The sequence below is a fragment of the Elaeis guineensis genome, chromosome 13 (genome assembly GCF_000442705.2).
Source record: "Elaeis guineensis isolate ETL-2024a chromosome 13, EG11, whole genome shotgun sequence".
Lineage (NCBI taxonomy): Eukaryota > Viridiplantae > Streptophyta > Magnoliopsida > Arecales > Arecaceae > Elaeis > Elaeis guineensis.
This window is the reverse complement of record NC_026005.2, coordinates 22981846-23009255: the sequence shown is the minus strand read 5'-3', so window position 1 is coordinate 23009255 and position 27410 is coordinate 22981846. Positions and strand designations below refer to the sequence as shown.

Here is a 27410-nt window from a genome sequence, read left to right as displayed (position 1 = left end):
CTTGAAACTCTTCCAGCAGATAGCCCCATCATTAAGGGTAAAAATAAATCCCGACATACTTTTGCTGTCATTGTGATCAGACTGAAAACTAGAATCTGTAAACCCTATAAGCTCAAGTCCGATTCATCGTAAACAAGCCACTGGTCCTTAGTATTTCTTAAATACTTCAGGATGGTTTTAACAACCTTCCAGTGATTCTCTCCTGGATCAGATTGGTATCTACTCACTACCCCTAGTGAGTATGCCACATCTGGTCGTGTACATGTCATAGCGTACATGATAGATCCACCACCGAAGCATATGGAATCCTACCCATACGCTCTCTCTCTTGAGGTGTTGTCGGACAATCCCTCTTCGAGAGAGAAATTCCATGGCCTCTCGGTAGATAACCTTTCTTGAAATTCTCCATGCTGAACCTCTTCAGCATAGTATTTATATATGTAGACTGGGATAAACCAAGCAACCTTTTAGATCTATCCCTATAGACCCTCATCCCTAGGATGTAGGAAGCTTCTCCCAGATCTTTCATGGAGAACTGTGATGACAGCCAAATCTTTATTTCCTGTAATGCAGGGATATCATTCTCCATTAAGAGAATATCATCCACATACAATACAAGAAATACTACTACTAGACCATTAGCCCACTTATAAATGCAGGGCTCTTCTCCTTTCTTAACGAAGCCATGCGTCTTGATCGTCCTATCAAAATGTATGTTCCAACTTCGGGATGTCTGCTTAAGTCCATAAATGGACCTCTGTAGTCTGCATACCTTAGACTCATCAGTGGATGTGAATCCTTCAGGTTGTATCATATACACCTCTTCATCCAGCTCTCCATTTAGGAAAGCTGTCTTCACATCCATCTGTCAGATTTCATAGTCCAGATGGGCAGCTATCGCAAGCATAATCCGAATAGATTTGAGCATTGCCATAGGAGAAAATATCTCGTCATAGTCTATACCATAACGTTGACGATATCCCTTGGCAACCAGACGGGCTTTATAGATTTCCACCTTTTCGTCTGCGCCCCTCTTCCTCTTGAAGATCCACTTACACTCTATGAGTTTTACTCCTTCGGGTGGGTCAACCAATATCCACACATCGTTGACCTTCATGGACTCCATTTCGGATTTCATGGCCTTTAGTCATTTCTCAGAGTCGGGTCTCTGCATTGCATCCATGTAGATGATCGAATCCTCATCATTTTCATCAAGTTCGATAGGATCGTCGTCTCGGACCAAGAAACCATTGTATCTGTCTGATTGACATGGTACTCTACCAGATCGTCTTAAGGATACTTGATCAATGGGCTCCGAATCTGATTAATCAAATCTGGTTCAGTAACTTGCATCAGATTTTTCACCTGTCGAATTTCGTTAAGTTCGACCTTAGAGGCAACAGTCCCTTCACCAAGAAACTTCCTTTCCAAAAAGATTACCTTAAGGCTGACAAACACTTTTTGCTCATCAGCTAGGTAGAAGTAATACCCTTTGGTCTCTTTTTGATATCCTATAAAATTATACTTGTCAGACCTAGGTCCAAGCTTGTCCGTAATTAACGTTTAACATAAGTCAAACACTCCCAAACCCTAAGGTGCGAGAGTACTGGCTTACGTCCTATCCATATCTCATATGGCATTTTGATTACAGACTTACTCGAAACCCTATTTAGAAGGTAACAAGCCGATTCGAGCGCATATCCCCAAAGGGAGATCGATAGACCAGCAAACTCCATCATGGATCGAACCATGTCCAACAAGGTCCGATTCCTCCTTTCAGACATACCATTATGCTGTGGTGTTTCAGGAGGTGTCCACTGAGAGAGAATCCCATTCTCCCCAAGAAATGTCAGAAAATCATTGGAAAGGTATTCACCTCATCGATCAGATCGAAGAGTTTTAATACACTTTCCAGTATATTTTTCTACCTCATTTCGAAATAGTTTGAACATTTCAAATGACTCCGACTTATACTTCATTAAATAAACATATCCATACCTCGATAGGTCGTCTGTGAAGGGTATGAAGTAGAAATATCCACCTCTTGCACTTGACTCATGGGTCCACATATATCAGAATGTACCAGAGCCAAGAGTTCACTGGCTCACTCATCTTTTTCAGTAAAAGGTGACTTGGTCATTTTATCAAGAAGACAGGACTCACAGGTTGGAAGTGATTCATAATCACCTACTTCAAGAATTCTTTCTTGAGCCAACCTGTTTATCCTGTTCTTATTGATATGACCTAGCCTACAGTGCCAAAGGTAGACTTCTGACACATTATCTATTCTAGGGTGTTTACCGGAGGTTTGAACCATATTAACAGGTTGTGATAGAAAGTAAATTTTATTATTAAGTTGTCCAACAAACATTGTAACACCATTCAAAATGATATTACAAATATTTTTTTTATTAAAAATTGATAACCGTTCATGGCCAAAAGGTCTACAGAAATAATATTTAATAAAAAGCTTGGACAATAATGATATTCACTCAAAATTATATTTTGAGAATTGATTACAAGGTTCATGATTCCTAATGCTAGAACTGAAACTTTGCTTCCATCTCCAACGTTCAAAAATCTCTCGCCTTCATCAAATCTCCTACTGACCTGCAGACCCTGCATCGAATTATAAATATGATAAGGGCTTCCGGTATCCAATACCCAGGCAGTAGTATCACAAATAGAAAAGTTGCAAGGTGTTATCATATAAGTACCTTACTTCTTCTTCGGCCTGTTCGGATCCAATGAGGCAATGTATAGAGGACAGTTCCTCTTCCAGTGCCCCTGCTTCTTGCAAAAGAAGCACTCCGCCTGGCTCTGGTCGGGCTTGCGCTTCTTGGTCTGACCCTGTGCAGACATCCCAACATGCAACTACACCTTCTTATTCTTCTTCTTCTTGTTCTTCTTCTCTTTCTCAAAGGGTCGACGACCAGAAGAAGACCCTCCCATAATATTTACCGACTCCTTATGGAGCTGGTGGTCCTTCTCAAAGTTCTGCAGCAACCCCAACAAGCCGTGGTAGTTCACTGTAGGTTTTGTCATTCGAAAATGAGTAAGGAAGGGAAGGTAGGACTTGGACAGAGAATTAAAGATCGCATCCTTACCGGGCTGCTCGTGCAAGGGAAAGCCCAGTTTACTTAGGTGCTCAATCATTTCGATCATGTACAGTACATGATCAGTGACTGAGGCTCCATCCCTCATCCGAGTATTGAAAATGGCACAACTAGTTTTGTGCCTTTCAACGTCGTCAGGCGTGCCAAAGGAGTCATTCAATATTTGAAGCATCTCCTGTGGTTGGGCGTTCTCGAACCTGCAGCTGAACTCATCATTCATTGCCGCCAGCATAATGCACCGAACAGTGGTGCGGTCGTTGAGCCACTTCTGGTAAGTATCTCGGACCACCCCTTTAGTGTTCGGGGCTGGCTCCTCAGGTGCCAGATCCGTTACTACATAAAGGATCCGCTCATGCTCAAGGACGATTTTTAATTTTCGATACCAGCTATCGAAATTAGGTCCCATGAGCTTGTCATTATCTAATAATGACCGAAGCGAAAGGGTAGTGGCCATAGCTGTATAAAGAAAACCAGACCTATATTAGTACATAAATTATTAATACTAAAGATTTAGACTTTAGTCTAAAGTTTCTCCCAGTATTTTTACGAATTGATAGCCTCAACCTCCAATTCGAAGAATTACTTTAATTTCTTAGTGGGTACTAGAATTCACACAGACTACACACGAGCCTAACTTTGGTTGGTCAACCCATGTGCATCTATGGGCAGGTTCATAACCAGTTGTTTCTCTAAACAACTTCTAGTAATTAATTTTACCCCAGAACCTAATCAGTAGGCTTTGGCCTCCACTGAAAAAATCTGGTTAGGTCCAACCATTAACATGATTTGATTTGATGAATCGGACCAATAAATGATCGAGTCCGACTTTGGTCGACCAACTTAACCACCATCAGAAAGACTCAAACCAAATTATCATACTATGAATGATAATTCTATTAGTCAATAAGCACCAGGCCTTTGGGCCTCCAATGATTATTAAACTAATGGACTCATTATCACTCACTTAATGGGAGGCTATGACTTAGTTATCAATATAACTTAATCATTTTTAGGATTTAATTTTTTTTTTTTGAGAATTTTATTAAAGAATAGATGAGAAGAAAATATCCAGCCAATTTCAATCCTCCCACTGACTTCATCAAGTCAGATTAAAAAAAGATTTACTTAAAGCTGGCATTAGGAGCACCTAAATCAGTCAAACTGATTTACCTAATGATATGAGTGAGCCCTAATCACCAAGTGATCTAATCAAAACCTAATTCACCAGGTTGGCCAGGTAAGTGAGATCAGTAGTGGGGATAAGCCATTAACTCGTCAGAGATCGAATCACTGCGAGTAGCTCCCGCTTAAAAATCACTGGTCAAACTGCCAAACTTACCTTAGACACCAACCGGTTCATTAGTTTTAATTTGATCAACTTAGTAAATAGGGTTCCACCGTATAGCCATGAATTAAGTCCATCTTGGTCTAGTTAAAAACATGGACCCATTCAACTACAATTATTGGAGTTGAGTCTAGAGTATCCTTGATCTAATCTAATTTAATTTTTGATTAGATTTGACCAATTACTCTAATTTAGTCCATTTCTTTAAGCTAACTTTAGATCTAACCCAATTATGGACCTAATCCATCTAACCCATTGACCCACAAGTTTATGTAATTATCTTAGATCTTAATTCACAATTCTAGACCTACTAGACAACACTTAATTCTTTTAATTAAGTATTTGGGCTGATAGGTCAGGGTTTGGTATTTCGAAAATAATTTTAAAATTTAAAAGGTTTTATTTTTTGTTCACCAAATATGTTGACTCATTTCATAAATAGATCAGCACATTTCATAAATAGCAATCCTATTGCTAATTACATAATAAAAAATAACTTAATCAAAATAAATCATGAATATTCCTTTCGTTACTTCATCTGCATGAGATATAATTGCATCGGCACCCCTACTGCCATAGGAGACCCCTCGAATGGGAAGAGAGGGCCTTTAAACCCTACTTTTCTCCTATGATCGGATGGCCATGGCAACCAACCAAATTCGATTACTTGCTACTTGGATCAAGTATATCTAAATATATCAATTTTAAAATTTAAATTTCAAATTTTAAATTTTAAATTTTGAATTTTAAATTTCAAACAAATTTCAAATTTCAAATTTCAAAATTTTGAATTTCAAATTTTGAATTTCAAATTTTGAATTTCAAATTTTGAATTTCAAATTTTGAATTTTAAATTTTGAATTTCAAATTTGAAATTTTAACCAAATTTCAAATTTTAAAATTTAAATTTCAAATTTTTAAATTTTGAATTTTGAATTTCAAATTTCAAAATTCAAATTTCAAATTTTGAATTTCAAGTTTTTGAATTTTAAATTTCAAACAACTTTCAAATTTTAAATTTTAAATTTTAAATTTTAAATTTAAACTTTTAGATTACAACTTAATCTACGCATGCAAATATATATATCATATCTAAGAACCCACTCTGATACCATTTGTGGGAAAAATTAGTGCAGGGATAAAATGATAATTTTAAAATTTTTTCAAAATTACTATTTCACAGTGAAAATTATTAATTAATCTAATTAATTAATAAAAATTTATCCTATACTAGGATCTAAATATGATATATAGCATACATGTATTTAAATTTGAAATTCAAATTTGAACAGTAAACACTTTACTATAATGTGTTCAGAACACAATACCTTTGTGCGGGTAGTAGATCACCACAATCTAATCACCGTCGGAAGAGTCTGATCATCGCGATACAGCTACACAGCATGTCTGGCCTCTGTGAATCATCCACACGAAGCTTCCGATCTGATCGACTCCTCACAAGTGCTAGCTCGTTGTAGAGCCCTTTCGACGGTCGATGCTGATCGAACTCCTTCGATCGATGTCTGTCGATTCTTTGGATACTCTGGATCATCAATAGATATGCTTGAGAGGATGTTAAAGATCTCTCTAAAATTTGGTGGGCTCACGACACTCGTAGCTCACCTTTTCACTTTCCGAACTCCAGGCTGAAACCTTGAAGAACTCACTGAAATCCTGCGCACACTTTTTCTTTCTTTTCTTTCTTTTTCTCTCGAAAGGATATTGACCTTCACCTTGCACACAAGAATTCCTCACACCTAGATTTTCTCTTCAAAATTTTTCTTATACACGCCCCACTCTTCTCCTCCTTTTAAAACAATGTCAAACATTTTATCCACGTGAGAGGATAAAGATGAGTAATTGTATATTTGAATTCAAATCAAATTTTGAATTCAAATGAAAATCAATTAATCCCTATCCACTAAGGGCGTGAGAAGAGGAGGGCATGGCTTAATTTGTGCATGAGTGATTTCATGAGAAACATTTTCTCGTGTAATAAATGGGGCATTAAAAGAGGATAAGGTCAAGGTGCTAAGATTGGTTGCTCATTCAAATTCAAACTTTTGTTTTGAATTTGAATGGCCAACTAATCATCCTTATCCACTCATTTGGTGCATTAAAGTAGGGTGTGAGGAGGGCTTTGCATGAGGAAAAATTTATGAGAACTTTCTTCTCGTGAATTCAAATGGGCGTAGTGGAAGTGAGGTGGCGTAGAAAAAATGGGTCAAGGTGGTTTCATTATTTAAACCAACCTAATTGAACCAAATAAGTTAGGCCTAATTAGACTAATTTAAATCCAACTTAATTAGGCTTAATTAGGCTCAATAAAATCCTAATCAAATCAGGAATTGATTAAGTCCAACCCCTGATCATATCAGGGACCAAACCATCTCGACGATTAGGTCATCTCTTAACCTAATCGGGTCAAACCCAACTGAATCCAATTCAATTAGACTTGATCCAAAATTAATTACTCAATCAAATTGAGTTAATTAGCGATCAAATCACTAATTAAACATCTCATAAATATTGAGTCCAAATCCGATGGGTAATCGGGCATCAGAATTTATCGATATGTAACCCTGATCGAAGAGTCCTAAACCAGTGGAACTCTTGACCCCGATACCCAAAATGTGTGGAATTTATGATTAGAGAATCCTGATTCTCGATCATAGAATTTCAGACATGAAGGACTCTTCACCATCTATTAGATCAGATAGGAACCTCTAATGTGTGTGACCCCGCAGGTTCGAACCTAAGCCGGTAGCACAGGAACCAATCCTGTACTAATCGAAGTGACCATCTAGCAATGGTATCCGACAACCGGATAGATCGAATGGTCACAATCGCAATACTCAGAACCTACGTGAATATGGTTACTGTATAATTCATCCTTTTGACCTCTGTGTTTAGGACGACTCAGGGTTAAACTGTCAATCCTGATTAGATCATCCGAATCATGCTCAACTCAAACAGTCTTGTGACTCTTCACAAAGACTATCCTGGCCAAAGTTTTGCTAAATTGAAACATGACTGTACACAGCTCCTAAACTGGAGTGGTCAATCCCATCTTGACACACGCACCGACAAGTCAAGTACTTGACTACACCCAGTAGCCTTCCATCACTGAATTAGAAATTCAGGTAGTCCAGTGCCTAAGTGCAGTGAGTTGCTTGCAAGTCACCGTGGCGGTCTCAGGTCGGAGGGATATTTATACCCATATCCATCGGAGTCGGTCACGTTCAGTGTAGATGTACCCTTACATCTCACCTGTATGCCATACCAGTGTCTCCACACTCATTGGTTAAGAGGACAACCAACCTATATGGCACACAACGACCTATGCTTGATAAACGTTGTCGTCCTTGGTAACAACGTATCATTTGGTCGCGAACATATTTAAGGACTAAACAACAAATCCTCCTTTGTCGAGTCTAAATAGTCCTAAGGACTTCACCACAACATAGGAGTTCATTAGAAGATGAAATATTTTATGATGAAAAATATTAAAATAATTTTTATTAATTCATAATTCATGTACATATACAAAAATGAGCACAACCATCAACAGGCTGACGATTGGCTTTGGGATACTATTCCCAATAGGCCACATGTCAAAAATATATTTTTTTCAGATCTAGCCAGTTGGAACTGATCACTGGCAAAGCTAGTTCTTTCGGACCAAGACAATCAGGGCTAATCACTGGCATCCATTGATGAGTCATGTGTATGCATTTCTGAACTAATTTTTTTGCTTTGTCATGAAGCTAATCATGATCGTGGGAATCAGAGCTAATTTTTTTCGGACCTACTCAGTCGGGGCTGATCGCTAGCACACATTGATACATCACGTATTTATTATTCAAGGGTTGTCTCTTTCGAACCTTGTCACGGGACTGATCCTGACCGTAGTCACCAAAAATTAAGAGAGAAATTTTAGACTTTTACAAATGTGCATGGCATATTTTGAAAAAAAATTTATATTGATAGTACATAATATTATTAAATTATTATATTTTAAAAAATTAATTATGCTTGATCCCTTAGACATATTGGTAACTTACTGAGCCCATAAAGCTCATTTTTTTTCTATTTTTTCAGATCTAGAAGATCCTATGGGGTTGGAGACTGATCAGTGAGGAGGATAGGATTTAGAAAGTTATTTGCTTAGCTATATTCAAATGATTATATTTTAAAAATTATTTTGAATTTCATTGGATTTTTATTTTATTTCTTATCAATTCTAGAGGCTTTATATTTCTATTAAATAAAGATGTTAGAGAATTTACTTTTACCACTGTCTTAGTTGAATTGAGATCATTATATTTTGATGAAAGGTAGTCCTTGCATGTTTGAGGGGATTTAACTTCTAAGGATGTACAACCATCTGTCGCATGCTTGACTCGGGCTATTAGATCAGGGTGTGACAATGTATAGATCGAATTTTTCAAGAGGACGTCACTCACAATCAAAACCATTGAATTAAGCTTAGCTTGGCATGCACCTTTATTTTTTTTATCTATTTATATATTATATATATCAGATTTCATTTTTGTTTAATTGAGCAACATGAAATAAATGACATAAAGATACTTTTATTTAGGAGAAAAATAAAAAAAATTCATTACACTTTTTTTTCTTCAATTTCAAACTTCTCCTCTCTTTTCTTTTTATTTATTTTTGAGATCATAAATTTTAATTAGGACCGATAAAATATGATCCAACCCATCAACTCGACTTATATTCGACCTACCATAGATATGTTTAGGTTTATGCTAAATAGATTTGGATTATAAACAGATTGATCTGTTTAATCCATTTAATATTTAAATCGAATTTAGATTTCAAATATTTAATTTATTTAATCCATTTAATATTCAGATCAGGTTGAGTCAGATAATCCATTTAACCTTTTTAACCTATGTAAGACTTGTCTAACCTATTTAAAACTTGCTTAATCTATTTCTGATCCATTTAATCTGACCTGTTTAACTTGTTTAACTCATTTAACCTAATTTGACCTGTTTAATAATGGGCTAAATGGGTCATATCAAATTATTTATTTAATAAACAGGTCGGATTCAGATATAAATTTTTGATTAGTTTAATAAATAAGTCAGATTTGAAATAATTATTTTTTGATCCAATCTATATTGATTCGATTCATATTTGATCTGTCCTGACCCAATTACCACCTCTAATTTTGATGGATTTAGATTTCATCCCCCTCTCAAAAGAAAATAAAAGGGAAAAGAAAAGCGAACTCCCATCCACCCTAAAAGGGAAATAAAGGGTGACAGGATTTCCAATTCCATTATTACGTGCATATTCTGACTCAGTTGAAATCATTTCCATCCTTAGAGAAATTCTTTGTACACCACACTTGGTGTAAAAAAAAATATATTGCCCTACCAGATTGGGCCATGTAGCTATCATTTCCAACGCATATTTAATATATACAGTTCCACTTTTTTATTTTAAATTTTGAATGACAAAAATATATATTTTTTTCTAAAAAAATTATGATATCTTATGATCATATTATGATATTCTATGCTCAAATTATAATTTTCTGCATAGGATGTCATAATTTTTTCATAAGATATCATAAAAAAAGGAGAGATATTTTTGTTATTTAAAAATTTCATAAATTTTTAATGACGAAAATGTTCTTCTCTCTTTATGATTTTTAAGAGAAAAATTATGACATCCTGTATAGGAAATCATAATTCGAGCATAGTATATCATAATATAGGCATAGGATGTCATAATTTTTTCATAAAAGGAGGAGTATTTTCGTCATTCAAAATTTTAAATAAAAAAATAAAACTATCGATATTAAATATATATTAGAAAGTAGTGGCTATATAGCTCAATCAGATGAAATGATATATTTTTTCTAGATGTGGTGCATAAAGAATTTCCCTTCGTTCATAAATAGCTACCCAATTTGGTGAATCGACTAATCCGAGAGCCCGTGAATTTGTGCCAAGGCCCTGCAAGCAAGTGTACACTGGGCCAGGCCCCGACCAGGGCCGATTGGAGTCCAGGAGCTCCAAAATCCTTTTTGCTCGAGGATTGCACTTAAGAGCACCAGGTGTGACGACACCCTAATCCACAAATTCACGGGGCCATAGCGAAATATAAACAAAAAAAAAAAAAGGTGTTGTACGTTAGAGGGTGTAGAGTAAAGTGTTTGTTAAAGTGGGTGCAAACACATCTTTTAATATTCCACGCTTGCAGAACTCTGGTGCCTACGTTTCATGAACCAAGAATATTCCAATCAACCAAATGCGTGACGTTTGTTTTGTTTTTAGTCACGTGGTACATATGGTCAACACCGACGCCCTCAGAAAGCCCTACACAAAAGGTTAAAGTAGTATTTATCTTTCACTGGAGGTTATCTCTGAAAGTGTAAACATGTGTTTGAGCTGAAGTCTGCTAACGGTGTGCCGATATATGTGTGTGTGTGTATATATATATATTTTTTATTTATTTATTTTTTCTGTCCAAAAAAGCCTTTTTGGAAATGTTGACGTCCTACGAGGGTTACATATAAAAGTGTCTCGTCAAGTTAAGGTAATGTCGGCAACGTCTCTGCCGACATAACGGATTTATGTATATTATTATTCTATAATTCTGTAATAAACTTTCATGAGACTTTCTGGGGAAGTTAAAAAACGCGAAACCAACAGTTTTACGTATTACTCCCTGTATTATTGCAAATCAGTGTTCTTTTATGACACTTCCCCTCTCGCCGCGACATGATATTAATATAAAAGTAAAAAAATTGTTCGTAATTACACAGTAGGTAAGGGGTTCGTGTGAATAAAACGAAAAAAAAAATCTGAAGGTTCGTTGGCGCAAAAGAGACCCTTTTTTCCTTATCGTTCTCGTTCTTGTTCTAGGGTTCTCTCTCCCCTCTTTGATCCCCGTGTGCCTCCCGCTTCAAAGGCGACAACTCCCACCGATCTCCGAAGGTAACACCTTCCGAATTTTCTGGCATGAATCTTATCCTTTAGCTCCGCAATTCTCTTGTTCTTGAAGGTGGTGATTTCTTGTTTCATATATGAATATCAGGGAAGATGTCTTCCTTTCTTCATGCCAATCCATCAAATCTTCCCTTTTTTATCCTGAAATTGTGCAATTTTACGGTGGTTTGATCCTATCTTCTGTTTGCTCTGGTTCAAAAAAAGCTGAAATCTCATGAAAATCTCTGGATTTTTCTTCCAAGATTCTCTTGTTTTGTGAATTCAGATCTCGATTGTTATATCACTATGTTTTCGTTTTATGCTGGTTGGAGCTGAGTTAGGGCTCTTGTGGTTATGGACAGGGGCTCATCTGGTTGATGGGTATTTGTTACTTTATCTTTAGGGTCATGCGTTTGTTAAAAATCTGTCATGAAAGGAACATAGCGTTGTGTAATGAAGTGCCTCTGATTTTGGTTTGGTATCATGACCTTTGCTTCTTGCATAAGTACTTGTAGTTCTATAAGCTAGGGCTGAGCAAATAACCGAAATCCGAAGAAACCCACCCAATCTGACTCAATAAACATCAGTTTCAGACGGTTGAAAAATATAGATCGGGTGGAATCGGATTGGGGTTTGTAAAAAATCGGTTATTTACGGTCGGATTTGATTTCTACACTTAAACTGTATGAAACTGAACTCATCTGATGTAGTATTTCACGAACTCACTTTCATTTTGGGACAGCATCGTTTAGATTTCAATACTTCATTCTAAAAAACCCCGCATCACCTATTTGGATTGATGGGAATATTAATGTTGAATTGTTGACGAAAGCATATCAATTTGAGATAATTCTAAAGTAAAACTTTCATATGTAGTTACTTTCAGATGAGTAAATCTTTTATTTTTTTATTTTATTTTGTATAGGTTCAAAAATAAGTTCAAAATTTGTAACTTATAAGATTTAGGTCTTTTTGGCATTAAATTGATAAAAAAAAAGTAAATAAGTTTAAGTGGGCTAATATTGGATTTACAATCAATATTGGGTCGACATTGAAGCCCAAACCGGTACAATCCACCTGAACCCGTTACAAACTGTTCACTTCGGTTTCAAATGATTTATACATGACAAACGGTCGATAGCGGATGGAATTTTCTTTAATCTGATTGGGTTCAATCAGATGAAATTTTTCTTTCAATCCGACTGAACGCGACCCGTGCTCAGCCTTACTATAAGCCATACTCATTTGACAATAAATGGTTTTCATAGTTTTATTGACATTATGCAATATGGGGATTTATTTTCTTGCTGGCTTGCTATCAACCCATCCACACGTTGCAGTGCTGATGCTTGTTTGGTGCAAAAGAAGTCCAGGTTTCATTGGCATAATTATTATTCATGACTTCTTGAACTACCATTTGGATGACTGTGTATCAATGTGTTGCTTCATATTATACTTAACAAACTCAATAAGCTGGTTATACAAGCTGAGCATGTGTGTGGAGCAGTCGGTGAAGACTGTAGTGATTTTTCATGAATTGTTGAACCTGTTAGATATTTAACTGAGTTTTATTTAAATTTCACAACTCACATTATTAAAGTTTTGTTCTATACTCAGAGATCCTGGTTTTCTAGATATCTAAACTGTAGGACATACCAGCAAACAAACAAGTCTAGTTCGTACAGGTAATTGGAGATTCAAAATTGTTGGTTATTTGATGAGAATTATGTACAATCCAAGTACTGAATGTTGCATGCATTGTGTATAGTGAAGCACAATTTATGTTCATGGTTGAAGTAAACGTTTGTTGATACACATGCACACAAGTGTATAATTTTGTTGTGGAGCTTTGTCCAATGCTAAATCATCCACTTGGCAATTGTGGCTGATGGCATAGTGATAACTTCATTGGCATTTGTGTTATGTATGGATGTATTAGTCCCCATGTGCCATTTGGTGTAATACACTTGCAGCTTTATGCATTCTTAATGGATGAGTGATTTTTACATGCATCCATGTAAAAAATTTGTCTGGTATTGTTTGTTCCTGGGAAACGGCAAGCCATAATTGTTGGCCTTGAATATTCATCTATTTGTGAGATGTATTGGCTTTTTCATGTTATTTTAGCTATACTAATTCTTTATGGATTGGTGGATTTTACATTTATGTTACAACTAATATAGTACCCAATGGTACTACAGCATAGGCATATGTTAAAGGCTGATTAAGGGAGCAAAGGGATTTGATATCAGGTTTGGATTTAAACCAATTTAGAAAGCTGGTACAAGTTGGTAAAATAAATCATGAAGATATGATGAAATATGACTGATATCATCAAATTTAGACGTATTTGAAAGGATGGCTGATATAATCAAATCCTGGTAGATTACAAAGATGATTCTTTTCCTTATTTATAAAAATCTCTTATGCTTTTAGTAAGAAACGAATGTAGATGCATTCATAAGTAGGTTCGAAGGATCTTACTAATATATATAGGGGTGCCTGGTCATTATAAAAGCAATCTGGAGTTGTAATTTTTTATTTTTTACATTAAATACCAGCAATAGCATAATTTTTCTTTCTATTTTGTTGTTCTTGGTGGTGTTTCTTTCTTGAAGCGAAGAAACCATCGTTAGGAGCGAAACATCCTAACAAATTGGTTCCGTTGTCGGAAAACTAACTCCGGCAATCTTTATTGATGAGTGCATCAATCGAATCCTTTATGACGATCGAGAACTCGACAGAGACAACTTGTCATGGTGATCAACCCTCAGAGTAGTCGTTGCTTGAGGAGATGTTTCGAATTTTTATAGCGAGCCAAACCAACCAAACAAAAGTGATACCAATCCTAATGGAGTTCATGCACCATATCGAAGAGACCATTCGCAAAAAAAGGTTTCCTATCGAAGAAGAGGAGAGTATCCATCAACACACTCTGGTGCTCCTATATAGGATAATGGTGCCAGATTTTCTTAGTTCTCTTATCCTAATCCGAAATGTGACAAGTAGGGTCCAACGAGTTGAGAATACCATACCCCCTTTGGTGTTTACCGAATGAAGGGAGGTGAACTCCTCATAAATGCTCGGCCCTCATATAGGGAGGAAAACCACTACGGTGGTATCCCAAATAATCAGCCATTTTAACTTGTCCGTTGAGGTCATTGGAGAGATTCACTCACATTATCATGCTATCAGATAGCGAGCAGCTCGCCAATCTACAACCGACTGCCTTCAAGGAGGTTCCAATCACACTTTTGGGGTCAATCGTTATTCGGATCAGCACCAATCATCATTATATCAGCCCTGCAACTATGTTCCTGTGCTGTCCATGATGTTTGGGACTTATACGTCTCTTATACTACACCTTTGGGGTCAACTATTTTTCTATGGGGGTGGCCAGTCTGGGTATAGATCCTAAATAGAAAGGGACTAATTTTGCCCAAGATTTACCTTCGATGCATACTACCAATATTCTGGCCCACCACAAATCTCTTGACAGGATTCTACCTAAAGAGTTGCAGCATCACAGCCGTATCGAATGTTTAGGACAGCATGCAGGCCAAGATTTTCGTCTAGATGAGTTGGCGGATACTTGCTAGTTCTCAAAATTGGATCTCAGATCAGGCTACCATCAAATCAGAGTATACCCACTGACATTGAGAAGATGGCCTTTCGAACACATGATGGGCACCGAGTTTTTGGTCATGCCATTTGCTTGACCAATGCTCCATCTACTTTTCAAGGTCTCATGAACAACATCTTCAGACCCTTGCTGCGACGGTACGCCTTGGTATTCTTTGATGACATATTGGTGCATAGCAAGTCTTAGGAGGAACACCTGGAGCACCTGCGACATGTCTTACATATCCTTAGCGACAATCAGTTGTACCTAAAAGAGAGCAAATGTTCCTTTGGTATGACCATCATTTCATATTTAGGGCATATTATTTCGATTTAGAGAAAATACAGGCAATGATTGATTGGCCTTTGCCTACTACTGTGCGAGCACTTCATGGTTTCCTTGGTCTCACTGGTTATTACAGACGCTTGGTACAGAGCTATGGACAAATTCTGGCACTATTAATTAACTTTTTGAAGGACTCTTTTGAGTCTTTTCATTGGACAGAGGCAACCACAAAAGTCTTCGAGAAGTTGAAGTTAGCCATGGCTACCACACCAGTTTTGGCTCTACCTAACTGTGATGAGTCTTTTGACGTGAAATTTGATGCATCAGACTTTGGGTCGGGGTTGTACTTATGCAATACGAGCACCTGATTGCCTTCTTCATCAAAGCATTACATGGGCGAAATCTACACCTATCCACATGAGAAGGAACTCCTTGCTTTGGTATCAATAGTCCAAAAGTGGCAGTCTTATACACTTGGATGGAAGTTCATTATTCGTACAGATCACCATCCTCTCAAATACATTTTGGAGTAGAGAATTGCAACTCCAGCCCAGCATAGGTGGCTTTCTAAATTGTTAGGTATGACTACGAAATTCAATATAAAAAAGATGTGCAAATTCAGCTGTTGATGCACTCTCAGGGGTTCCCCAAGAGGGTGAACTTTTGGTTCTTTCTACTTTTTTTTTTTTTTTTATGACATTGCAGCTATCTATTTGGATGATCTTGAGATTGCCCACATCAAAGAAAAATTGGAGGCAAATCCAACATCTATGCCCGACCATGTTTGGCAGCCACCCTTCCTCTACTTTAAGGACTGCATATACCTGAACCCAAATTCATCATTTAAGAAGACTATCATGGCGCATTTTCATGAAGATCCTATGGTGGGCCATGGAGGTAATCTAAAGACACACCGATGCATACAGGTGAGCTTCCATTGGCCCAACATGTGGAAGGACATTACCAGATTTGTGGTTAAGTGTGAGATATGCCAAAAGATGAAGTATGAAGTGGTACTCCTCGGGTCTACTTCAAACCCCACCAATCCCTGATCGAGTTTGGGAGGACATAGCCATGGACTACATTGAAGGATTGCCGAAGAGCAGCGGAAGACTGTTATTCTTGTTGTCATTGTTGGTCTCACGAAGTATGCCCACTTTATTCCTCTAACGCATCCTGTCACTGCCAAGCAAGTCGCTAAAGCCTTTGTGGAGAATGTTGCTAAGCTCCATGGTATGCCAAGTTCCATTGTAAGAGATCGAGATCGAACATTTACCGTCTCTTTTTGGAAAGAGTTCTTTGCACTGTCGGGAACTAAGCTTTGCATGGCAACGTTATATCATCCTCAGTCCGATGGGCAGTTTGAAGTTCTTAATCATGGGTCAAAAACATACTTGCGATGCTACACCATTGATGAGCCAAAGTCCTGGACTAAGTTTTTACCATGTGCAGAGTGGTCATACAACACTTTCTATCATTTCATTATTGGGACCACATCTTTTGAAGCTCTATATGGCCACCCTCCGCCAAACATTCCATCTTATATCAAGGTGACAGCAGGCGACAGCCTCCTTGAGATAGATTTGGTGGAGAGAGATGATCAGTTGAAGGCACTAAAGAAGCATCTTCTTGCAGTCCAAAATCGGATGAAGCAAGTTTATGACCGGTTGCACAAGGAAAGAGAGTTCCAAGTTGGTGATTTGGTTCTCCTTCAACTTTCCAAATACCGACAAACGATAGTGTGCCCTTTGATCTATTCTAAGCTCTCTCTCTCTCCCTATTTTTATGGCCCATTCAAAGTGTTGAAAAAGATTGGCCAGCAGCATATCGCCTTGAGCTATCCATTGGGGCATGAATTCATGATGTCTTTCATGTATCTAAACTGAAGCCATACCATGAAAAATCAAATGTTCAATCGTCCTTGCTATCGAAACTGATTGAGGATCGGCCCCATATTCTTATGGAAATTCTTCAACGTCGAAGCAAACAAGTCAATGGGCGACTTCACACTAAAGTACTTGTCAGGTGGAGTAATGAAACTCGTGAAGAAGCCACATGGAAGGATCACGATCACTTGGCATTTTGATTCTCTCACATTGCACATTGGGCACAACGTGAAACTGAAGGAGGGGAGACTGTTACAACTTATACAGTATCCGACGGTATTGTAGCATAGGTACATATCAAAGGATGACCAAGGAAACAAAGAAATTTGACATTATGCTTAGATTTAAATCAATTTAGAAGGTTGGTACAAGTTGGTAAAAATAAATCTTGAAGATATGATCAAATATGACCGATATCATCAAATCTAGGCAAATTTAGAAGAATGGCTGATATAATCAAATCCTGGTAGATTACAAGGATGATTCTTTTTCTTATTTATAAAAATCTCTTATCCTTTTAGTAAGAAACGAATGTAGATGTATTCATGGATAGGTTCAAAAGATCTTGCTAATATAAATCGGGGTGTTTGGTCATTATAAAAGCAATATGGAGTTGTAATTTCTTATTTTTTGCATTAAATATTGACAATAGCATAACTTTTTTTTTTTATTTTGTTATTCCTGGAGGTGCTTCTCTCCCTTGAAGTGGAGAAGCCGTTGTTAGGAATAGAATATCCTAACAATTTGTTATGTAAAAAATTGTCTGCTGCTGTTTGCTTATAAGAAAGGACACTGTTGGGGATGGTCATAAATGTTCATCCATTTATCAGATTCTGTTTGTAAAAATAACATGTATTGGCTTTTTATACATGTATGATGGTTAATAACATTTTTTAATCTGCCTTTTATGATTTTATGGTTAATTATTTTCTTCCTTCATCTTATTTTAAGTTTCTCACAATCTTGCAAAATGCATTGTCTGTTAGTTGTGGCTATAGTGGTGGGAATTACATATCTTGACCATGGTGACTATGCTTGATTTACTTTCTACGAAAGTTCTCAGTAAGTTTATTTTGGCAAAATTGAGTGCTTCACGCATGAGTTAGATGATCAAAGCTTATTAGCACGAAAGTGAAGATCATGGTGAAAGAGGATAAATTCTCAAGTGTATTTGCTGTAATTTTAGTCTAATCTGCTGTGTTTGCAATTTGATAGGGGTTTAGGTTTAATTTTTAAGGGGTTTTTTTTTTTTTGTCAATCTTGGTTATTTGGTTGATCAAGATTGAGATTAGACGTTTTCTTGGTCTTTAGAGTCTTTACAATTCCATATGTCAAGTTATATTTATTAAGTCTATTAAAGGGCAGCCAACCAGCATATGAAGAGAATGAGTGGGTTGCCACATAACTGTAACATATTTTTGCATGATGGACGAAGAGAATCTCACCTCCCCTTTGGGGGTATATTGTGTTAGATTTCCAACTTACTTGAGAAAGTGGGCAATTCATAGGTTAATATTGGATTTCTTCCTGCATCCCCCTTTCAACTTTATATATATATAGACACACACACACACACACACACACATATATATATATATAAAGTCTTGATATATCCAGTGTTGTAACCTTATTTGTATGTGCATTGCCTATCATGCCCTTAAGGGCAAAAGGGCATTTAAAATCTTTTTTCGTATCCTTGAAATGCTCTTTGTTGTCCTTCCCTTAAAATGGTTGGGGTTGTTTGGTTAATTGATGATGTAACTAGAAGGTCCTTAAATTGCCAATGATGCACCCATTTGAGTTTTGAAGCTTTTCTCTATTAAGAAGAGTGCATTGCCTTTTTTTGCATTGCCTGGCCCTCTACCTCACCGTTGCCTTCAACAATGTTGAGATTGTTGGCATGATTCTTAATACTGAGTGTTGCCGTCCATATTTGCTTTGCCCTTAACCAACCCTTTAACAAGGCCACTGCCAATCTAGATGTTGTCCGACATTCCACTCCTTTGGGATAGCAATCCCATTTGGACTGGGACTTGAAAATGAAGTTTGCTTCAGCATGCTGCCACTAGAGGGTTCTTTGAGTTTGCCGAAGTGCTTGCACACTAAGGAGGGCATAACACCCTGTTTGACTTGGCCATGGATGGTGTCCGCACCCACCTTTACAATGCCCTCCAACAGGGTGATGACTTGCACTAAGTAGTGTGTGGTGGCAAGGTGTCTCAAGCTACATATCCTAAAGGGTAGAGGTAAATCACAAAGACCAAACCAAGGGGATCATGGTGTACCAGGTGCATTTTGTCACTGGATCAAGGTAGTGAAGGCTCAGATTGCTAGCAATTCCCAGCTTCACTCTTGCCCTCGCTCATCTCCCCAATTCCAATCACCATCGATTCCTGTGGTAAACAAGATAGGTACAGGAGAGGTGACAATTAGGGCAACAAGTGGTGAAGGGTAGGATGCCTGTTGGAGGTGAATTATGGTGGAGGAGCTGTAGATTTGGTAGAGGTGTGACTGTGGTTGAGGATTAGGACAAAAGATATGTGGTGATCGGAGAAGTAGGTCACTAGGCCCTAGGGAAAGGGGTGGACTTCAGGAGGTGGTGGGGTTGTGGTGGAGAAGTAGACCCGTTGGAGGTGTGGTTGTGATGGAACAAGATTGAGTTAAAGTTGACATGGGAGGAAGGAGACCAAGGATAGGGGCTGATGGTGGAAGCCAAGTGGTGGTGGACTGCTATAGAGGGTGGTTGAGGTGGAAGTGAGTGGAGGATGGGGTTGGGGAGGTTCAGCGAAAGAGGAATGATGATGGAGGAAGGCAAGTAGGCTAGGGCCAATGTGATACTTCTAGGGGGAAAGGATGGTGGCAAGACTTTAGAAAATGGGAGAAAAGAGGGAGGGCAGAAGAGGGCAATAGAGATCGAACAAAATGAAGCATTAGTGGGTGGAAGTACGGGGGAAAAGGAAACTTAGGGAGATAAAAGAACATTCGGACTTTCTTTTGCTATAAGTGTATAATAAGCAGTGCATGTGCCAAATAAATTATGATTTGGAAAAAAACAAAAAAAGAGAAAACCTGACCTGTCAATATCAGCACCTTATGGGAAAATCCTTAATGGGGTGTTTGCATTTATGTGGTCCCACCAATGTTTAAATTTTGGATGTGAGTGTATGGTTTGGCAACTTTTTTGTTCCAGGAATGGCCAAAGAGAGAGAAATCTCTAATTAATTGATGTCTTCCATTCCCTTCCCTCTTCAACTGCGACTCTTGATTTTTTTTTTAATTTCTTTCCATTTTCTTTTAGGGAAGATGAGGAGAGAGTTCATTATTGCTTGAAATTCAAGTTTAGAATGTTTGGGAGATGTTTTCAGGTTTTAAAAGTGTTTTGCTACTTTAATTTGATTATGATTTCAGAGAAAACAAATCCAGATGTCTTGTATCTTTAGAATGCTGTGTATCAGTTTTGGGTTGTGAAACATGCTTGATTGATCATTTCAACCTGGACTGCACAAGAGAAAGTAAAAGCTGTAAACTTATCCTCGTTTCTGATTATGTCTCAGATCTGAAATAAATTTCAGAACCATAGTGGTGTAGATCTATTGCTTTAGATTGATTCTACACCAGTAGTTGATTCATCATGGCCTGCAAATCATTTGGCTATTCTTACCTTTTCTAATGGAACTGCAACATACTTATGCATAAAAAGAAAGTACACATCTCATGACTAGGAACTTATTAACTGAAAATGCAAATGTTATGGTGAATCATTTATGATAGAGCTATCGACCTGTAAATTTCACTTGAACTTTTAGTTCACTTTGCTTGCAATGTTTTGAGAATAAGTGATTGACCTTTGCTGTTGCTATATGTTGTGATTCCCCTTTTTTTCTAAATTTTTTGACAGCATCATGCTTATAGTTCTGGTTATCATGCAGTGCCATGCCTTTCTCTCTCACAGAGCATTTATATTGATTTGCAGGAAATTGGTTGGTTCTGTCAGGAAGTGAGTGAAATCTTGTCATCCATTCATGTGGAAGAGTCTAACACTTTGAAAGTGCTGTTTAACTGCGGTATTTCATATTGGAAGGTAAATGTGAAAATGGTAGAGGAGCCTTCAGCAGCCCTATTTCAGCTTGGAATAACCAAAGATAGAGAGCACGATGCTGCAGATAAGCTTAAATCTAGCTGGTATTTCAGTAGAGAAGAGATTGAGAATAACTCCCCCTCACGGAGAGATGGAATTGACACAAGGAAGGAGTCACAACTGCGGATGTTATATTGTTCATTCCTCCGGGATGTTGGCATGAGACTAGGACTGTATGTATCTATTTTCTGTTGTGATTATATATAATCAGTAAGAGCATGATATTGGGAAAAAATTACTGAAATCTGCATAATTTTATCCATGACTGCAAGGGCATGCATAATGCATGTGTACATTAGTTAGAACTTTGATGATGTTGAATAACAGTTTGTCATTGACAAGCTTTTTTTAATTTTTTTTATTTTTTAACTAGCATGCTAGTTTGATCTTGTCTAATGTGCAAATTGATATTAAGGTTGCTTTATACCTTTAAGCATGCTTAAGTAACAATTTTGCAGATCTTTTAGATAATTTTTATTATGGTAATGTTATGGAGAAACAATTTTCCTGAAGGACATGCTTAATGCATCTGGACATCAATTAGAGCATTTACCATTTTGAATAACAGTTTGTCATGGACATGCTAATTTTTGTTTTCACTATCATGCTAGTTAGATCTTTGTCTACCATGCAAAGTTATATTAGGGTTGCTTTTATACCTTTAACATATTTAAGTAACACTTTTAGTGATTTTTTTATATAATTTACTATGGTAATGTTATGGAGAAACAATTTTCTTGCTTACCAAGCATATGCAGTGTTTGAGAAACTTATTTTATGGTTTTTTTGAGGAAAACACTTTTAATTGGAAGGAGTATGCAGAAAATCAATAAACTGGTTTGCCTGCGGTTTATTTTCCATGTGTTTCATGTGCACTTGTTAACAAAGTGCTATTTTTCTACACTTGGTGCATTTTCTGTCCCTTATTCCTCGTTTATGCTTTGCATTTCACTTTGTGCACCTATCTCTGAAGTGGCGATTATGCTGTATACTTCATTCCCCAAGACTCAGTTACTTGTTTATGTCAACCTTGTTTGCCAAAGTCCCTTAGCTTCTGGAAATTGTTATGGTCTTATAGGCTTGGTTTAGTTATGTTGTATGGCTGTCCTAGTGTCGTTTCTAGTTATAATTTGTATTTCTTTTATAATTGGTTATGTTACTTCATAATGTTTAGGTGAAAGTTGATAATTCTCTTATCTTGCAGACCACAGATCACAATTGCAACAGCAATCATGTTTTGCCATCGCTTTTATCTCCACCAGTCACATGCAAAGAATGAATGGCAGGTAAGAAATGGTAGATTAGATACTTGATCTTGTGTGCGAGTTTTCCACCCTCCGCTTCCTCTGCCTAGCTCCTCTGCCATTTATCTCGGTGCTTCTAGAAATTCTGATTGAAAAGCTTTACACTTTTCCCTTAATCCAAGGTTGATGTATGTCTGTTTCTTGATGTATAATTTCATATTTTTTGTGTTGAATACAAAAAGAACAAATTTTACTTGTGGTATTTAGTTCTATTGAGTTTGCTGGAACTGGCTGTATGAACAGTTTAATATTACCTTGGAAGTACATTTACTAAATCCGGTATCTTTTCTTTAGGGAACTCATATTTAACGATTGTGTGGTGGAATTGTCATCTGCCTTGGTAGAAGGTTTTGTATTTTAGCATAATCCTTATTGTTTGTGGGACATGTGATGGTTATGAAGACTAGAAAAGAATGGCCTCCCTCTCTGAGTTATATTTGCTATAAATTATGTTGTTGCATGTAGATGGTATGAGTTGTTTCTTGTAACTCAACCAATGGCAACTTATCTCATTACATTGGATTCATATTTATGGATTGAACCACTATCCATCAAAATTTATTGGCATTTTACTGTTGATTGTCAGCCTGATATCATACGTTATGATTCATGTGAACAACTTGGCCAAGGCAACTTTTCGTGTGAGAAGGATCTGCTGTGAAACCTAGAAGACAAATTGGTGGGTAGGGAACAGGGAAAGCTATCTTGTTGGCTATGTAGATAAACCCTTACAACTAGGGTGCAAGTTCCCAAGTATCCTCTAAACATGGAAATAATCAACGTGAAGAGGAAGAAAACAAAATTTGATATAGATAACAGCGTTCATCTATGGGGCACTAATTATAAGACAAAAGTAAGATTTTTTTTAAAGAATAACTACTATTTTAAAGTAAATGCTTAACTGAGGTTATTGGATAGTTTAGGCTTTTGGTTATTTAGCATCTGTTGATGCAAAAACTGGAGTTTGGGTGTTAATGTATTTTAGTGCTCTATGTTTCCCTTTTTTTTTTTAATTTAAGAACCATCATGAATGGTTTGCTTGACAATTCCTGAAAAACAAAATTTTCATGAATACTCTACCTCATTCTGATATGAATTTTTTCTTATTTTTTGTGGTAAATTAGTAGTGTGATGAAGCTCATTTATTTTTTATGGTCATTGATAAGATTTAATTATAATTGAGAATGGCACAAAGGAATTAGCTTGCATCATGGTTGTTAATTTAACACTTAGGATATGATCACATTAATTTTATTGTTTTCATGTCATATTGGCTATATCCAAATCTTTGCTTTTATAACTCCTCGTCTGTGGGGTAATATCCAGTTTCTCTGCATTATGGTTTCACTGAGGAAAATATGCTCATGAAATTGCTGATAGAAGCAATCTGAGCAACAATTGGTCAGTCTGAAAAACTTCAAGTGGTATAAGTTTTTTCTGTGGATAGTGCAGATCCTCTGGGTTTAATATGCAGCATCCTGTCACTAACTTTTTTAACTACGTTACTTTTCTATGTATTTATTTAAAAAAGTTAATACCCTCTATAATTATCTTCTAATAGTATCAACTAATTGAACAATGTCATCGATAAATATCAAAACTTAGTGATTGCATTTGCTTGCTTTAGGATGATTAAATAGCTCTTCATCATATATATATATTGATATTATGAATCTACAGGTAATTCTTTTTATCACCAGGAGTCCGATATTCTGTAGCTGTAGTATTCATTCAAATATGTCGAGGTGTTCATCAGGCTTTGCTATTTTGTTTTTTTTTTGTCTGTCAGACATTGACCCTTTTTCATGACTACATACCAAGTTTTGGGTTAGTCCAGGGCACAGTCTGTTTGTGAAAGATTTGCAGCGTATGGCGATCTGAGAAAAATATATTTGCTACTTTATATCCACTGTGTTGCACTGAGCTCAAGTTCCTTTGCCATTTGAATTGGGATGCCAGATTTGTTGCGATTTTAGAGCGAATATGACAAATTTGATGACTCCATCCTTTTAGTAATCCACCATTCAGTAAGTGCTAAACATATCCATCACCTTGTAATACAATTTTCTATTTTATTTGGGGGATTTGTGAGAACCGTATTGACCCTGCTATAGTTTGGGTTTTCTTCTGCTCTACCTTTATGGTTCTAGCATGGTGACACCCAAGAGCTCTGATGTGCTGATATTAGGCTAGAAGTTTTTGCATCTTGCACTTCAATTATACTATGTTCATTGCATTCGCATTAACTTTTTTTCCCTTTATAGCTAGATTAAGGGTGCTTAACATGGTTTAGGAAACATTGGTGATGCAAATCGATGTACATGAGTTATTTACTGGTTCTATCTTGTTTCTTTCTGAGTCTAAAAGTTGACTTCTTTGGCAGACCATTGCAGCGGTTTGTATGTTTCTTGCTTCCAAGGTCGAGGAAACACCACGTGGATTGGACAAGGTTGTCATAGTAGCATATGAGACTATGTACAGAAAGGATCCTGCTGCTGCTCAGAAAATTCATCAGAAGGTATCTCGCAAATTTCTTATTTTTCAGCAATGTTCAAGCGCACATTCAATATAACCTCTGTGATTCACCTTTCATTTCTTTTATTTTAATTGACAGGAAGTTTTTGAGAAGCAGAAGGCACTAATTTTACTTGGGGAGAGGCTGCTACTCTCAACAATTCGGTTTGATTTCAATATTCAGCACCCCTACAAACCACTTCTTGATGCTCTAAAGAAACTGGGTATCACTCATAAGGACGTGAGACAAGTAGCATGGAACTTTGTGAATGATTGGTACACCATCTGCTCGTCCTATACCTCTGCTTATCTTTTCTGAGCTGCCCCTTCAGTTCAGAATCTGTTAGTCTCTCATTCAGAAATCTTATATTTGTCATATTGGTATTGTGTAGGCTTCAGACTACATTGTGCCTGCAATATAAGCCCCATTATATTTCAGCTGGTTCTCTCTTCCTTGCTGCTAAGCTTCACAATATCAGACTTGCATCTGAAAGGGGTCATGTTTGGTGGCATGAGTTTGATGTCGCCCCACAACAGTTAGAAGGTCAGTTATCATCTGCTAGTGCCAACTAGCTTGTGATTTTACAATCCTTATAGTCTTATCGAGTGCCCTGTATGATCAAATTGCTTGCAGAGGTTATACAGCAGATGACACAGCTACTGGGTTACAAGAGCAGACCCATGGTAACCCGTGCACTTGACAAGCCGATCCATACCCCACTGGCAGCAAAGAAAGAGATCTCCAGCAGTCCAGACTCTGTTTTGACCATCCCTGATTCATGCAGAAGCAGCTCAAGCCATGACTTTGAAAGAGAGGTTGGCGGGCATAGGACTGTGGGTTCCATCAATTGCACGATCACCAAATGCTCGAGTGCATATGGAGAATGCTCATGTGTGGATGGGAGAACAGAGCTGCAATGCCAGATGAGGGAATCTGAAAGCCTAATTGGTGTTTCTAAGGATGGTGAGACATCAGGGATGGACTTGGATCAAGCAAGGCTGGAGCCACACCATGTTGTCAATGGGCTTATTGAAACAGACATAGAGCTGCAATGCCAGCCAAGAGAAACTGAAAGTTTTAGTAGTGTTGCTAAGGATGGTGAAACATCAGGCAGAGACTCGGACCCCATTAGTGTTGCTAAGGATGGTGAGAGATCAGGGAAGGAATTGGACCAGGCAAGGATAGAGCCACACCATGATGTTCAAGAACTTGGTAAAATAGACATGGAGCTTCAATGCCAGCGAAGAGAATCTGAAGGCCAAAGTAGTGTTGCTAAGGATGGTGAGACATCAGGGAAAGACTTGGACCAAGCAATTACAGAGTCCCACCATGTTGTCAATGGGCTTGGTAAAACAGACATTGATAGAATCAAGGCAAAGATAAAGAGAAGGAAGATGGAGAGAGGAAGTAATAAGTGTGTGGTGGCTGTGGATGACTCCAGCAATGATGCCTGGATAGAGAAGGACCTGGAAATTGGGATAGATGTAGACAGGATCAAGGCTATGATGAAGAGAAGGAAGAAGGAGAAAGAAAGTAATAAGTGGACGGCAGCTGTAGATGACTCCAGTGAAGATGCCTGGATTGTGAAGGAGCTGGAAACTGGTATAGAGCTTGGAGCTGAATCTGCTGCAAATAAACAAAGTTTGACATGATGCAATTAAGTGACAGCTGCTACCATAGACCATAGGCTGTCTGGTGTTCCATCATGTGTGGACATTATCATCTGACCTGCTCGTATGTAGGTCACAGTAGGGGGTTCATTTCTCATAATCTTATACAACATACCGGAGAAGTCTGACATTTTTTTCCTTTTTAATTTGCCCCAATCTACTTATCATTATATTCGTTCATTTGCTGCAGTTATACATTCCTGTATCCTGTATGTTCATTTTTAAGTTTTTCAACCCAGTTTGACTGGATGTTACTGTTATCAGGTTCTGTAAACCTACACAATGTTTGGTTTAACCAATAATTTTTTTTCTAGGGATATCTTTAGTGAAGCTTATGTGTTTGGAACAAGTTTACTTTTATTTGATTATTCGGATGTCATGTAGTTATTATGTTCTGATCGAGAGCACAATTTGTTCAATTGGAAAGTACAAGGAGGGCTCTTACTGTGATTTGGCCATCAGTGGAAGGGTACATATGACAGGAGAATTTATGAGAGAAGAAGAGTAATCATGCTTTCTTTTAGTGTGGAAGCTAAGCATTTTGTCTGTGATCCATCT

General features: G+C 37.3%; 1 protein-coding gene across 3 annotated transcripts; it reads left to right on the top strand.

Annotated features, from left to right (window-relative positions):
* The first annotated feature begins 11256 nt into the window (after positions 1–11256).
* On the top strand, positions 11257–27169 carry LOC105056238 (uncharacterized). 3 transcript variants are annotated; one of them, XM_073247345.1, is made up of 7 exons: positions 11257–11441; positions 21199–21536; positions 22568–22649; positions 25051–25185; positions 25282–25457; positions 25574–25725; positions 25816–27169. In XM_073247345.1, the coding sequence occupies exons 2-7, from the start codon at positions 21319–21321 to the stop codon at positions 26832–26834; spliced, it is 1782 nt and encodes a 593-aa protein (XP_073103446.1). In that variant the 5' UTR covers positions 11257–11441; positions 21199–21318; the 3' UTR covers positions 26835–27169. The 3 variants fall into 3 exon arrangements, with proteins under 3 accessions (XP_073103446.1, XP_073103447.1, XP_029123724.1); XM_073247346.1 differs by lacking the exon at positions 11257–11441 and adding an exon at positions 16031–17515; XM_029267891.2 differs by lacking the exons at positions 11257–11441; positions 21199–21536 and adding an exon at positions 24627–24694 and having other exon boundaries at positions 22586–22649.
* The last annotated feature ends 241 nt before the right edge of the window (positions 27170–27410 follow it).

Excerpts from the sequence above, each read along its gene's own strand:
- LOC105056238 (XM_073247345.1), top strand. The coding sequence starts at position 21,319 with ATGGTAGAGGAGCCTTCAGCAGCCCTATTTCAGCTTGGAATAACCAAA. Across the intron at positions 25,458-25,573 it reads TGGAACTTTGTGAATGATTG|GCTTCAGACTACATTGTGCC; the intron begins GTACACCATCTG and ends GGTATTGTGTAG. Across the intron at positions 25,726-25,815 it reads CGCCCCACAACAGTTAGAAG|AGGTTATACAGCAGATGACA; the intron begins GTCAGTTATCAT and ends AATTGCTTGCAG.